The sequence below is a fragment of the Aptenodytes patagonicus genome, chromosome 1 (assembly GCF_965638725.1).
Source record: "Aptenodytes patagonicus chromosome 1, bAptPat1.pri.cur, whole genome shotgun sequence".
NCBI lineage: Eukaryota > Metazoa > Chordata > Aves > Sphenisciformes > Spheniscidae > Aptenodytes > Aptenodytes patagonicus.
In genome coordinates this window covers 156,686,297-156,702,521 of record NC_134949.1, presented here as the reverse complement: position 1 = coordinate 156,702,521, position 16,225 = coordinate 156,686,297, and the positions used below count along the sequence as shown (strand labels likewise).

The following is a 16,225-nucleotide window of genomic DNA, read 5'->3' as shown; positions in this document are numbered from 1 at the left end:
TTATTAAGCAGTTAGTACTGAAGATTGTTAATGCTTAGGCCCAATCCAGCAAATGAGGTCAAAAAGGCAGCAAAACTTGCAGAAACTTATCTCAATTAGTAAAGATGGGAACAACTGAAGAACTATTAACGCACCTGTTGAATGGAGAGCATGTTGATTAAATACAGCATGGGCAAAACCAAGATGAGGCTTGTTTAAAAAAAAAAACAAACAACCCCCCCCCCCCCCCCCCCCCAAAAAAAAAAAAACCTCAAGCTAGTTGTTCACACTGCTAGGTCATAAATTAACTAACTGCTTCCAAAACAAAATACTTGAACAATTCACACCTCAATACACAGAAGCTGTTTACAGAGGGTGAGGTAACAAAAAAAAAAAAAAAAAAAAAAAGGATTTGATAAATCCATTAAAATATAAAGCATATGGTAAAAACTTAACATACATCTATTTGATTTAGTTCTAAGCTACTAAGACTAGAAAGGGGTTAGGAACTAACAGAGCTTGTAAAAAGGGACTATAAAAAAAAGTGGAAAAAAAAGGATTGTAAGAGGCATACAAAGGCTCCTGGAACAGGAAACATGGGGAACATTTCAGAAAAATGAACAAGGGGCATGAAAGAGTAATTGCAGTAATCAGTTTACTGAAAAGGAAAATCATTCCCATATATCATTTTTCCAAATACTACAAAGAGTCAATGAGACTGAAAAGCAATTCACTCAAACCTGAAAATGCTCATACAACATATAGTTGACTTTCTTAACATCATTGCCATACTCGGTACATGCTCAGATTCACCTAAAGAAAGAACTAGGTATTAGAAGGCAAAACCCTACATTCTCTGCAGAATTCACTTACGAAGTTTAAGAAGCAGCCCACTGTCGAGTCCTTCTGTAGGCAGATTGTAAGCAACAGGTACTTCTCACCAAGTTCCTAAGGAAAGCTTCTATATTCTTAGAAGATAGTTGTGGGTAGGTGCTCTTCAGGATAATGCATGACCATTCTGGATTGCTCTGAATCACTGCTTTCCTTCATTAAGCTGGACCAAGCAGAAGTGTCACTGCCCAATTCTTAAGTTAATGCACGTACAGAAAAATACAGTTGTTAATTCAAATACAGTTGTCAATTCAGATAACCTTACAGAAATAAGATTTCAAGAGCGGTGGGAAAATAGTACATGTGTAGAACTTCAAAAATTGTACTTGCCCCTTGGGTCTGAGCAAGACTGTCATTCATTCGCAGACGTACCAGTGCAGTCTCCTGGCAGCGGTATGATTTACACCAAAGCAAGTCAGATAGCACTGGTACCTGCTTAACCTACACTGGAGTTATGCACAGAGGTGGTTGTACTACCGCTGGCTGAAACACAGAATAGGTAAGGAACATGTTTTAATAGCAAAAAGGTACCAGGAAACAGCTCCATCTTGCAGTTTTCATTAAAGCCATGAACGGACTTATCACAGAAACAAGTAACACGGAGCTCATTAGACACTGCCTCGTATCAAACTGCCCTCTGCAGTCACAGAATTTTTCTTTTCAGGCCACACAAATTCCAAGACAAACAAATCCATTATTCACTCTATTTCACCTTGCTAAAGCAACACCAGGACTACCACCCAAGGATAAATCCAGTACTCCATCATGACATAATACCTTTTTTATTACAATATCCAAAAAACTGAGTATGCAAGATTTTGAGATCTTACGATCCCTTCTTCAATCTCAGGAATGTGCCATCTAAAGACTGTATATTTAAACCATAAAGGAGTTTAAATGTAAAGAAAAGAGAAAAATGCATTTTCTTCATAAACATTCTGTGTGTCTCTTCCTACCAACCACACCATCCTCTGTAAAACCTGAAGATTTCTTTCCGTAAAGCAAATTATATATATAGTGTTGGTAGCCCGCCCCACCCCATCCCAAGATCAGTTTTTATTAATCTTCTGTATTAGTGTCAACAATCAGCTACAGATACATATTACTTTGAGAATTAAATACATAATCGTTTAATTCAAACAAGCAGAAGGGCAAGAGGAAAAAGCATTATGTGGATGGCACATTTGGTTGTAGATTACCAAAACATTCAGCCTTTACAATTCAATCATTCTTTCTCTAGTAATCAACTTTCAAATAAAATTTCTCTTTGTTGCAATTACAGACCAAAATACACTAGATAGTTTTCTTTTACTACAATCTTACCATAGTAGTTTAAGAAGTACTATTACAAAATGCTTTTAATTAGTGTACTCTTTACAAAGAGTCAGAGAGGCAATGTAATAGCAGAGTACAGTGTAAAGAGTGCTTCTAGGAACTAGGAGTTTTTGTAATATACTACTTGGTAAGCGATATAGCTACAGAACTCACAGCCACAACTGTTATGTCTACTCTCTCTCACTTAAGTAGTTGCAGCTTCAGTGCATTCAAACTGTGCCCGATGTCTCTGAACGGAGAGTTCTGCCTGCGTGAGCAATCTGAACAGATTAACACTGGTTTGAATTGAAAACGCCCCTCCTTGATCTGAGCTAACTATGTAAACGTACACAGGAGAGGGGAGTTTTGAACTCAGCCGGGAAGGTGAGTGCTCGCCACGGCCACCCAAGGGAAACTCTCAACCTGAAAAGAGGTGGTCGGTGATTAACAGAACTGGAACACAAAAAGAGGCAAACAAAAAAAAAAGGACAAACAGCAACCAACAGAGCAAACACTTTAGAAAGAGCCTATTCCTTAAGCCTGCTTCAGATATTGCTCTGCTCTATAAAAGTGAATTTAGGACCTAAGGCTTGTAAGTTATAAGAGGCCCAGGCGGCCAAGTCCATCTTCAACGTCACTGAAGTGCTTTCACAAGATATAGCTTTTCCCCGTGTTCACTGGTGAAGATGGGAGCCTTTTTGTAGTGTTCCACCAACTCATCCATAGTATTAAAACGACGCTGCCCAATACAATAGACATTGTCCACGAGCTGCACCTTGAAATGTTTGTTCTTCCCCGACGCCTTTAGAGATACCGAGAAGTCACTGGGCTGTTGAGAAGAATTCAAAAAGAAAAAAAAGAATTACATAAAAGTGAACAAAATGAAGGCGTAATTTTGTGGTTTCAGGAACCAACTGTGTCATATAGTTGATGGTAATTTATGCTAGTCTTTGTTCCACAGCTCAGTGCTTTAGATACTTAAGAAACGCAATAGTCTATTATTCAATAAATAATTGCCATCATTATTAACGTGCACAGTTAAGTCAGTTAAGTGAAAGCTCCCCAGATGCACAGTCTGAAGTTGCCAATTACATGACTAAATTGCAAATATTATCTTAGTTACTCAATCTAGAAGCAGGAGAATGTCAAGGAGAAGGGAAAAACTTTCATCATATATGGTTTCCTCGCTAGAGAGTCCTGGAGAAAGCAATTATTGCAATATTGCTTGGGTAAGATGAAGAAAATTCCCCATATCGCTTTTTTTAGAGCCGTGACCACTAGAGGGCCATTCTTGCTTTGCATTGCAAAAGACAAAAACACATTCACCTTTTATCTTCATTACCACATGTATGGGGAATAATTTCTCCTATTGAGTACACCTTTTTTGTAAAAAAAGATAAAGCTATAGAATAAAAACACAGTACAAATCTCACCATCAAACCACTGCCCACAAAAGACGAAATTTAAGCACTAATTAAGTTATTCAGGACAGAACAATTTCACATGATAAATCTCTTCATCTTGGCAATTGGTTGCTTTAACGAAGAGAGCACTGTCATCCAAGCAGCCAGGATGAGACCATTCCGCTTTCTGCGCCACATGCTGCCGTAGGAGGGTAGAAAGGACACACTGTCCCTCGCTTCCAGCTGAACTCCATCTCTAGTCATCGACTGCTGCTGGCTGGCCGTAGAGATGGGAGTATGGGCTTTGCCCCCCAGAGAGGTGGCTAGAGGCAGGTGTCGCCAGCCAGCAGGAAAACAGAATAATAAAAAATAAAAAACACACACCAGAGTTTGTAGCAAGCACTTAATGGAGATAAGTAACGCCTGATGTGACTCTGGAGGTATTGCTGCAGGGTCTGTGCCCGCTGAAGGCATGGCTTCAGGCAGAAACCGTCGAAGACACCTGCCACACTTCAAACGCCACGTTCCTGCAGTCCCTCAGTCCTCCCCACCACCACGCTGCTGCTTTGGTCGGGCCAGTGCTGTGAACCTGAACTCGTCCAGGCTAAACAAAATCCACAAGGGACTATCTGGTTCACAGCATTGCCTTACAAACAACCCCAAGCGCAGCTGCGGCACAGCAGATGACCAGGGGGAAGCGGGAGCCCTCAGACGTTACTGCTGTCGCCAGACTTCAGTTTATGAAACCACAGCCTCCGGAGTCCTCTACACTGCGTTTGGGGGATCAGATACACACTAAGTACATACTCAAGTAAGCTGAAGGACAGCATTTTCTCAGGCACGCTGTCTTTTCCTGCAATGATGTGTGTGTCTGCCCCAGACATCCCCCACGTTCTGCCTATCCCAAAATCTCATCCCTCACATCTATCCCTCACCTGTTTTAGTACCAATACCTTCTCTGCCTTCCCTTCAGACTCCATCTGCCCTGCCCAAAGCAAACAAAGCTCCTGCCATGGCTGTTGATCTGGCTCTGGCCCAACTCCCCAGGCTTGCACCTCAGCTTTGGGCAGCAGCTCTTCCCCTCTTGTGCTGCTTAAGCCAGCAGCTAGCTCCCCACACCTCTGGACTAACCCTCTTCCACCTCGAGCCACTACATTCCAGATCTACAAGCATCACTTCTTTAAAAATTATTTTATGTAACACCCACAGGAGAATTACTTCTTCCATCCATAATCCAGTGTCACCAGGCCTTGGCCAGGTCAGTGTAGACTCCATCAGGAAGGCTGCCTCAGGCGTCGAGCAGCTCCAAAGCCACCGGCTCAAAATACACGCAACACCCCCTGTGACTGCCAAGAGGAGAGGACTGGGGAGGGTGGGGGAAAGGGATGGAAAGAAATGTGCATAAGAGCATATCTTTGGGGTTTCCAGTGCTCCACCCAAGATACATTTCATGCCCTGTCATCCATCCTTGGCTCCAAGTTTGAAAACTGCTATTTTAAGCCAGCTAGCTCTGATATTAAACCCCTGCCTCAGAAGCATCGCAAACAAGGCTGCACAGAGCTCACACCAAGACTGACCTATTTTCAACACCTACCCTACTGGGTTAAAGCTAACCCGGTTGTACCAACACTGTGCTGTTGCTAAGACCCCGAATGCAGTGTGGACAAACCCTCTGGCAGCCATAACCGCACAGGCCTAGGACCTCTTTCAACGGACATCTCCATAGCCCTAAGCAGCAGCCATTAAATGGTAACAAAGCACAGGCCTGCATAAACGAAGCTCTGCAGAAGCTCTGGGACCGTGGGCTCATGGAGGAGAAATTTAGGGCATGGGCTCTAGGCAGCATGCTGATCGCTGTGCTCTAATAGGCAGGTCCATAGGGTCTCTTCAAGGACAGCATTGAGGGGATTACTTACAGACCAGCTCCTTAGGATTCAAAAAACAAGATCAAGTCTTGCTGACTAACTTCTGCTGCTTCCATGGGTGATGCCTACCCCAAATGAAAACCAGTAACCAAAAGGCCCTCATTTAAAATAGAAGAACTTACAAACAGGAAATTCATAATCTGAACGAAACACATTTTTTTGTTTTAAGAACAGGAAAAAATGTTATGACAAAGTTTTAAAAATAAGTGAAGTAATCGCTTTGCACAAAGTGACACAACAAGCACAGTTGTTTTCAGCATGTCAAAATGATGAGTTTTCAAAACTCCTTGTATCTGCTAAGAATCATTATCTTTAGACCAGAAAGGATGTGCTAATGACACACAGAGAGGTGTTGGAATAGGTCTTACACCTCTGATCTACTGTCCTATGTCCCAGGCACTGGCCAGACTTAGATCTTTGTGAGGTGATCTACACAATACATTAAATACTTTTCCTGCCATTTTAATTATAACTTCAATGAATGAACATTCTCCTGAACTACTGTCCATTCTTCCCAGCCTCAGAGCTGCTAATTAGATTGATGCATAAATAGAAGACATTATTATCACTTATTTTCTCCTGAATATGTTACAAAGTTTATTCTTTTCGTGATCTGATTTAATTAAAAAAAAAAAATAGCGGAAAGACTGATCTAACTCTTTTGAGAGCCATCATCCGGTGCAAAGAGATGGAAGAGCTCGAACAGCTGTTGCAAAAATTCTGAAACCCTTTATTGGCCTCAGCATAGTAACTTCTTCAGGATTTAAGAACAAACAGCAAAAGCAACTGGACTTGCATTTGTTTTTATTTTGGTTCTTCCCCACTCTAACAAACAAGCAAAATGGTTAAAAAGACCGTTTAAAAAAGAAATCTCTAGATAAACTACTGCTCTTAACATTACCATTTCAAAGTATGCTGGTTCAATGCAGCTTGAATTGGTTCCCTGCTGTCCTCCTTGGATATGCTCCAAGTCTGTTTATTTTATTTACTGTTTAAGCTATTTTGTTTCAACTGCTGGCCAATTTTTCTCCCTTCTCCCTCTTATAATTTAAGAAAATTGCTACATTTGGATGTTTGCACACTAACTTTTCCAGGAATAAAAGCCTCACATACACCAAATAAAGGTACATCAGAAGTAAGCTTTAATCCCTGAAATCTATAGAGGAACTGATGATTCTGCAACAGAATTACAGAGCATAACTTCATGGCAGGGAACGTGTGAATATTTCTGTACTGTCATAATCGGGAAGACCTAAACCTGAAGTTAAACCAATTCTTAAAACAGAAAATTGAAGATTAGCTGTTATGTATCTGCAGCTCTTCACTCCAGGTGTAGTACTTCTTTGAATTGTTTCAGATTCCTTTATTTTAACTCCTGATTACGACTAAGATGACCGTAGGCTAGCTGGTGCCTACAGCATATGGAAAACAACAGGTAGGTAGACGTTCCTTTAATCTTACTTCTTTGGTCAGGAACTTCACTGTCTTTTGAAAAAAGATGGGAAACTTTATCATGAAGACAAGTTATAAAGCGATATAAGGGAAAACAAGTGAAACCGGGAAAGAAGGTTCCCTCTTTACAATCTCCATCTGAGAATGAAACTAGACAATTTTATCTTAAATGGCAGTATTGGGAAACATAAATCCCTCTGAAAGCCTTTTACTGATCCTGTAACTTTTTTTTTTCCTTTCAATCCAGTTCCACTTGGCAATACCCTTCCTCCATGGAAGATATTCTCATGCACTCATTCTTCAGATTATTCTAGACCCTTCAAGCTCCCATCTGTGAGCCTGCCCTGGAGCTCCCCAACTCCTTCCACTTCCATACCCAGGTTTTCCCTCACTCCTCCTACTCAGTCACCCAGCCAAAAAAACAAGTCATAGGTCTAAGGTCAGGCTGGACAGAACCATCTGGGAGGGTTAAAAATTCCTTTTTCTACCCCTTCCACCTCATTCAGATATAAACAAATACCCTTCCTCTCTATGTAATGTTCACCATGTTCCAAAATCAACGTTACACAGGTCAGAAACATTGAATTGGCTCCATCGATCTTCAAATACAGCTCTAATAAGATTTCTATTCTTCCATTTAAAATAAACCACTAGGATATTTCCTTAAGCCTGTTTTTAAAAATAAACTTTCTCCTCCTCTCCGCTGTACTCATCAATCACAGCATGTCACAAAACATGACAAATGCTTCAGTTTTTGAACAGTTGCTACATTTCATTGCTTCTATCCAACACCTGCGGGATTAAAACCCCAGGAAAATATGGGACACCCTGAACGCTACAGAATTAGCACCTCAAAAAGAATACGAACTCTCAACCTGTGCCTCCTCCCTCTGCTGTCACTATTGCTGGACAAAGAGCACAGAAGCTAAATGCGATCTCAAGGGACTGACACAAATCCCGTCGCACCTACAATCCTCAGTATTATCTTAATACATCTACAATCGTCAGTATCATCTTAATACTACACCCTGCAACCCCATTTAGGATCAGTTACTATAATTTGATAGCTGTGACACTATTGGCAGAAGGTAGCCATTACTTCCTAATGAATAATTGCTCCTGAAATGGTCCAAAAAAATTGTATAGCTCATTCATGCTAATAAACAGAACTGGTCTGAGAAAAATAACATCTTCCCTGCTTCATGGGAAGACATCGTAGGGCTACGAAGCAGTGGTGTTTGTCTAATCACCAGTTTCACAGCCGCTCGCAGCAGAGTGCAAGGGGACTGCAAGTCCTGACAGAAGCTCCCTTTGAAGTCTAAGGGTGTCTGCAGCAGAGGATCTGCTCAGAAGCGAGAGGTGTGGTGTGGTTGCCCCCCCATCACGGGGCCACAACCTATTACTGCTTCCTGTTAGCTACGGCACTAGCAAGCACACTTGTTTCCCCGGGGTGAATGTGAACAAAAAACCCTCTTCCTTCCAAATTCGCTTATCTCCCCAGTGGAATCTTAGATCTTCAAAGCATGACAATCACCTACCCAACCCAGGCCAACGGTGTCAACCAAGACTTGTTTGTCTTGTGTTAGGTACTACACAGAGAGAACAAAAATCTGACCGCTAAAGAGCCTGCAATTCAAAAAGGGTAAGAAGTGGCTGTACAGAGACTGCACAGATTAAATCTGCATTATTTGTTCAGGAGTGCTACTTAAATGAGACAACAAACTTCAGGTTTTATCAACTGAGCAGCCTGCAACAGAAAGAACAAATCAAGCAGTATTTCTAACCAGCTATGTTCCACCTCAGTTGCCTCTTTTAAATCTCCAAAACTAAGGTGACATTACCTAGGTATAACAGAGTTGGCAAAAATGTTATCAGTAGGTAACTGTGCCTGTTACATAAACTATGGGCTTAAATGGTTCAAACAAGTTTATGGTTCTAATTATAGTATTTCGTAATTAATGAAGATAATCAGGCTCCTGGCTACATGACAGAGTTAATCTCAGGATATTCTCCACTATGGCAGCATCCCTTAGAACTAAGCGTAACTGAGAAGAGTATTTTTGGCTAAAGGAATCTACCTGTGAGACAAACATCTGGTAAGTTAAATCTAGAGAAACATTGTAAAATCTTGCAGCTACTAAAATTTAAAATGGAAAAACATGACAGTCTCATCAAGTGAATACAGAATAATACAAACCTTCATATATCCAAGGAGAGTTTTTCATAGCTCAGTAACAAGAGCAAAACTCAAAGAAATCTAAGGAAAACTTTTACACAGATGACTTTTCGTAACTATGGTGATGGAAGGCTATAGAAAACTCTAAAACAGGTCAAAAATCAGGCACGGGATTAGCGGGATGAGTCACAGTTTTATCTATGGGCCTTTTTAGAAAGGAATAACCCTTCCATCCACAGCTTTAATAGGTGGGTTCGTAACACAATGTAATGGGAAGTGCTGGTCTGGTGGAAAGATGAGCAAACCAGAGAGCTGACAACTTTGCTCTGTTCAGTCTGGTCTCTAATCCAGATCTTTCACTCTGATCATGCAGACACTCCTGGTGACTTTTAGCCACAACATGAACAGCCTCTGTAGTCACGCATGTGAAATATAGCAACCACCAAGAATTTAAGAGTTATTTCTAAAAATCTTTCTTTGTTCCATACATAATAAGCTTGAAATAGATCTTTTATGATCTTTTTCCCAATGCTATCAAGTATGCCCATTCGCTTATTGTATCACTCCTGGCACTTCAGAAAAAAAAAATAAAAACCAACTAGCAATCCCCAATGCTTTTCTAATTCATATACATAAACAAATTATATGATGGTATGATATATAAAGATTAGGGCAGACAAAAGTTTGAGAAGTAGTAAAATATTTCTTTAAACCTAGTAAAAACTAAAACTCAAGTAGTACTAAGACAAAGGAGGCATTTACATGCATAACCACTTTTTCTCATTGCTTAAAAAACCCGCAAATACAGGATCTGCAAAACCAGATCAAGATTAGAAAAAGAAAAAAAAAAAAAAAATGAAGTTCCTCAATTCAGCACATTTTTTTTGCGTGTGTGCAAAAAACTTGCTGTAATATGAAATGAGTAAGTTTTCTGGGATTCCAGTGTCAGATGCTGGAAACAACTTGAAGACCACGTTCTGAATGAATCTTTTTGTGCTCCACAAGCAACAATTTCCCAGCAACAATGCAGGCAGCAAATTTGAAACTGCTTTGAATACAAGGGTGTTTAGTGTTATGATGTCATATTAAATTAAAAGGTTACTGTGTCCTTTTTCAAGGAAACTCATTTACTCCAGAGGTAGACTCTTAAGAGCAAAGAAACGAGCCGTAGCACAGTGGTCACTGTGACATGGTGTGTGCTGAGAAACGGCTGCACATTTTTGTATTTTAAGTAACGTATTAATTTTCAAACCGTCCTTCTGGCACTTTCCCAAAAAAACAGAAGAAAATTGATAGCTACTGTCTCAGGATAACCCAAAATGCAGCATCCACATCTAAAAGTGAGCTTTTACCTGCTGGACAGGCACACCAAGGGTACACCGCATCCAGTATACCCACCTGCCCCTGCCAGACAGGATGCTACCTTGAAGAGACAGCTGAACTACTGTAATTTAATGATTACCATAATCCTCTAGTGGCTTTCTACATTTTAGAAGACTGTATGCCCCACCCAGTCTTTTCTTTTGTTGACTAAACAAACCTGATTCCTCTCAGCCTCTGTAAGTCAGTCATGTTTTCTAAATCTTTCTAAATCTAAATTTTTCTTCCTGTTCTCCTCTGGTTTATTTGCATTTGCCCTCGTTTAGTGATTACAGTTAACTAAGAACAGAAATAGGAACTCAATGACACAGAGCTTCAAAGAAAGGGTAGTTTGACAGCTATCATGTCTTCTGCAGAACAAATTCATCAAGGAAAGATGCCTGATATTTAATCAGACAATACTGTATCCAGAAAAAAAAATATTCGGGACTATTACAAAACTGTATTTTGTCAATAATGTTACATATGATGTAAAAATTTCAGGGAATAACGAGAGTCCTAACTTCAATAATAATAATAATAATAATAAACTGCATTCTAATTTTTGGAAAACATCAGTAAGTTTTTATTTGGATTTAGAACATCCTACAGAATTAACAATTTCCTTGTCTTTCAGCTGTTGTTCTGCTGTCACTGGAAGCCTCTGTTCATCTCCCTCGCCAAGAGCCAACATGCCAGACAATCCCAAATTTTAGTATTGCATATGAGGAACATGTGAAAAGTCAAACTGAAGCCTGAAATATTTAGTTGCTTGTCCGCTAAAGAGTATCCTTTAGTATGCACTACCTAATGAATCTGCCTCAATACTACCTCAGATTTTTACTTCATTCTGGGACCTCTTCTGAGTAGCTGAAATTGTAACTTAGGAAGAACAGAATCAGCAAATAAAATGTGAAACATGCTTCTAAAAAAGTATGAGGAGCTAAAAGGATCTTTACTTCCAGATTTGAGCTCAAGCTTAATTCTCCCCCTTAAAGCAAATTCTTTGTTTTCCAGCATGCAGTCATGCCAACACCTTCTACTGACTAGTTACTGAAATCATTTACACGAGGAACAGCATATGGGAACAGTTTTCCCCCAATTTATAAGCAATTACGATAAAGAATATCACAAGTTCTAACCAGAAGTGATAAATGCCATCAATACAGCCTTCTGAAGACATCAGTTAGTCAAGAAACCTTTTAAAAAATATATTACAGCTCAAACTATATGCAGTTGACACTGCTTTAGTTTTTATTCACAATCTACGTTGTAAACCAGGATAGCCCACAATATGGGCACAGTGAAACCTGATACAAATATGGCCTAGAGATAGATGGACGTAGCTGTATAAGGTATACTTATTTTAGTAGTACCGTACGCTCAAATTAGAAGACTGAGCTAATATATCCATATTAATTTTGAATTTTTATACATGAAGCAACAAAATACTTAGATGGAGACATCTACTAAACAACAATTCCATGAAGGAATGGCCCTACAATTGAAACAATAAATGCAGAAAAGCCCTCATCACAAATTCAGATTTGATTCTTTTTTTTTTTTTTGGTAGCTTTTGAAAGATGTATTAGGGAATTATTAAGATCTGTCACCTTTTCAAAATCACAGTCAAGGGATAATTAAATTTTGAGTGCTTTAACTATGAATTCTCTGGCCTCAGCATACACGAAAGGCCTTTCAGTGCAATTTTAAATTTGAACTTTCAGAATTACAATGGTCCCTAATCAGCATTACTTATATCCCTCTGATGTCATCAAGGCTCAATTTACAAAGCATGAGCTGCGGACTTGACCGTCTCTGTTGTGTATCATAATCGTAACAATTAGATACAATAATAACTTTACCTTATTACAACCTAAATAATCTAAGTAGAGCAGAAATACATTAAAATGGGATCTTAACCAATAGTTTAAAGGACCTGTGTTATTATTCAATTAAAAGCAGAACAAAACTGGCCAATGCAAAGATCCCATTTGAAATTAGCTTTAAAATCAAATTAATGACCAAATTTGCCGTTCACAAGAATTATTTTTTCTTGTAGAGCTGTAAATTTGAGGAGGATTGCAATGAAGAACACATGCAAAGTCAAGTTGAAGCCCGAAATATTTACTTGCTTGCCCACTAATTAAAAAACCCTGGCTAATACAGACCACAGCTGTTAAATTTCAGTGTAAATGTCACTGTATTTCAGTAACAGACCAATTCTCACAAGCAGTAAAGCGTATCGGTTGGTAACGCTGAAGCGTTGCTTGCTTCTTTAAGGGTGAAAAGCCCTTTACTACAGATAGGGAAGCTATTAACTGTCATGCTTGCTAACCCAAGCATCGGGTATTACAAAGCCTGCAGGGCTGAGTACCACTTACCGAAGATTCACTATCTCTAACAAGGAAGTCTCCTTCCACTCCCCTTTCGTTCAGGGCACATTCTGCTTGGTGCCGGGTAACGTTCCCGTAATACCACTCTCTTCCAGCAAACCGTCCTGTCGAAGATGGTCCCGTGTAGCTTATCTGAGGCGGATGGGAAGTGTTAATGGTAGGACCATCGCTAATGATTACTACATAGTTTTTAGGAACAAGACCAATTTGCCCTCTGGAATTTTTACATTTCCACCATTCTGGGTCATTTTCTGGCTTTTCAATGACTTCCATCGTTTCCCCTTTTTCAAAATTGAGCTCTTCTTCTGTGACGGAGCTGAATGGATACAGTGTCTGAACAACGTGAAGTACTTTGGTGCCCTGGCCGTTACTCATGGAAGCGCCTTTCCTTAAGCTGAGAAAGCTGGGTGAATCTGCAGTTGCCTCCTCAACCTCCTCTACCACATAGTTCGAAGGAAACCAGCCAATCTGTCCATTGTAGCTACCTCTCCACCAGCCGTCGCTGCACTTCTCCATGACAATCACTCGGGAGCCTTTAACGAGGGACAGTTCATCCTCCCTCTCCGCGACATAGGCAAATTTCACGTAGGCTGGAATGTTAAGATCGTAAATCCGGTCGGCGCTGCTGCCGTTGGACGGGTATTCTGCGTCCGTGCTAGGAGTGGGTGAGGCGTCTCGCGCACTTGTCTTTCTCTTGGTTTTTCCCAAACCTGTTGAAGAGAGAAACGTAAAGTGATCACTCGGAGTGCTTGTCCCCAGACTGCAAACGCTGGATTTGGTGACACGCTCCTCCGTCACTTTAACAACACTGCTAAATGGAGATCTCTTCTGTAACACTACATAGTCAGGAAACAGCAACACCTTTAAGAGATTATCTTTAACATCCAGCTGATGTTAAGTAAGTACCATTAAGTAAGGAGCAATTTGCATTACAATGGCTCCCTTCCCTTCCCAGAAGTACCAGAGTTTTAACATGCTTAAAAACAGTGGTTTCTTCGCTAGGAGAACAGCTAATCACTGGAACGGTTGCACAGCTTGCTGTTGTGTCTCTTAAAAATCCAGCCAAATGATCATGCCTTTTAATTTTAGTGATGACTTTAACTTGGCTCAAGCAAAACATGAAAGAAAATCTACAAAAATAAACTAGCACAGCAATAAAAGCTTAAGTTTCTCTGCAGATTACATTTTGCTCTCTTCATTCTTCAGTCAGTCCCCAGGCAGCTACAGCTGCAACTCCTTCCAACTGCAAGCCCCCTTTTGAAATCCACTCCTTTTTCATCTACATTTCGTCACGTATTATAAAAGCGTAAACCTGACGGTGAGGAAGAGCATTTGCATACGTTCCCCTATAATCTGTAAATTCTGATGTACTGTCGTGGCTTTAACTATAGCATGAAATACAATGTACAGAAGGAACAACAATAACATTAAATACATAACTTTTTTTTTCTCTTAAGTAGAGGAACCATGCTAATGTCTGTTTAAATATGGAAGAAAAACGGCACAACACACTTGGTGTACTTTTCAAACTTTTGCAGCAAGGACTGCTTAAGCTTATACATAAACAGAAAGATAAAGTGAACAAGTAGCCCTCTCTTGTGAAATTCACTTATAAAAGTTCTGAACAGAAAACAAAAGATGAAGTCTCAGTACAGCACAAACCAAGCAACACCCAAAATGTCATGCAGGGGACAGAAAGCAAAAACCAAGACTGAAATGGAAGCTTTTGTACTTTTCTCCATGCTCCTAGAGCCTTGCTGGCAGGCGAGAGATTCACTTGAGACACAATTGAGTACACGCTGATTATGGCAGATTGAATGGAAAAAAAAAAAAAAAAATAGGACTTTGCTTTTGTTTCTTCAAATAATCTGACAGAAGGAGATGCATGCTATTTCATTTTTAACAATCCAGGACTATTTAATCTGGCCACTCCACTGCTGAAAAGTGCATTCATTTTTTTAATATATATACACACATATACGTACATGCATATACAATTAATAGCCTCAGCAAAGCTGTTTGTTCAGTGCAAAACTACCTGGTTTATTTCACAGGGTTAGCTGTACAGCACAAACAGCGCACACGCAACCACGCAGGGATTGCTAACTAGAAGGGTTAAATAAATTAATTAATACAGTCTTTAAGGTCTCAGAAGACGGCAGAAAATTCTGATGAACCTAAAGTGTTTCCTGACCTTCCCCAGCAGCTCCTTGCTTCCTGCTGGAGCCTACTTACATCCTAATGTCATTCTAACTACATCATTTCAGCCGAGAGCCAGCGGCTGCACTTTCAGGCAAAATGAGGGAGAGAAGCTTATTGTACTAGGGGAGACAATCGCAGGAAAAGAGTGTCCAAGCAAGCGCTAGTCGGAAGCTGGCCAGGCTCTGATCTCTGCCAAGACTGGAAATTTTCATCAGTTTAGAGATCATTTTCAACCAAAAGACAAGGATGTATCAGAACTAAGGAGCATTAAATTAGGGTGATGTAAACAAACACAACTTGTTTGTTTCATGGAAAACAAGCAACTGTATTTCAATAGATTCACTCTACATAAAGCCCTACACTGAAATTGAACCTTCCAGATTAAAAGCTTAGGTTTTGATGTGCTTTGTAATGGAGATATGCAGCACCGCTTCTTGGAATTAGAGCAGAAGAACTAACAAAATAAAAAAAACCCAGCAGATGATGAAGTAGCTGGCCAGGAGAAAACTAGTTGAAAATCAGAGCAGAGAGATAACTGTGAGATATGGGGCTGTAGTATGGTAAGAGAATGCCATAGACTGAAGTATCTAGAGGAAAAAATTGTTGACAAACAGGTGAAAGAAACACATTTCTCAAAAAAAAAAAAAAAAAATCTGAAGTCTGATAAAGGTGTCTAAACATTTAGCAAAAGGTTATCATCCAAGCTCTTTCTTTCCCTTTGAGTTTCATAAGTTGCATCTTTTTGCACAAACCTTCCAATGCTGCGTCTGATGTTTTAAATGTTCCTTTCTATCCTCCCCATTCAACACAAACCATAACAACACAGGAAAAAAAAAATCAGAAACTTCACTTTTTTTCTTTATCAATAAAGGCAGTTGGGGCTCTTCAGTTTAAGCTTAACATTTAATGTAACCAAACTTTTTAAGGCTGATAGCCTGGTAATGATTAGCCTTTTGCAATAGCAGCAGTGTGCACCAAAGATTGTGTTTCAAGCTGGTTTGACCAAGGTAACTAACTATGCAGAGACCCATTTGCAGCCAAGCACAGCGAAGGGCATGCACAACGTTATCTAACACTCATTTTTTCTGTGAGGTTACAACATTCATAACTGTGTCTATGACAGAAGAG

At 39.9% G+C, this 16,225-nt stretch overlaps 1 protein-coding gene across 3 annotated transcripts in view; it reads right to left on the bottom strand.

Moving 5' to 3' along the window:
• Positions 1-1,972: 1,972 nt before the first annotated feature.
• NCK2 (NCK adaptor protein 2) overlaps positions 1,973-16,225 on the bottom strand; it is an 87,642-nt gene continuing 73,389 nt past the window's right edge. For all 3 annotated transcript variants that reach the window (XM_076360038.1, XM_076360046.1, XM_076360054.1), the window contains 2 exons: positions 12,884-13,605; positions 1,973-3,013 (listed from right to left, as the gene is read on the bottom strand). In XM_076360038.1, coding sequence (XP_076216153.1) covers positions 2,819-3,013; positions 12,884-13,605 — 917 coding nt within the window. In that variant the 3' untranslated portion in view covers positions 1,973-2,818. The remainder of the gene's footprint in view (positions 3,014-12,883; positions 13,606-16,225) is intronic.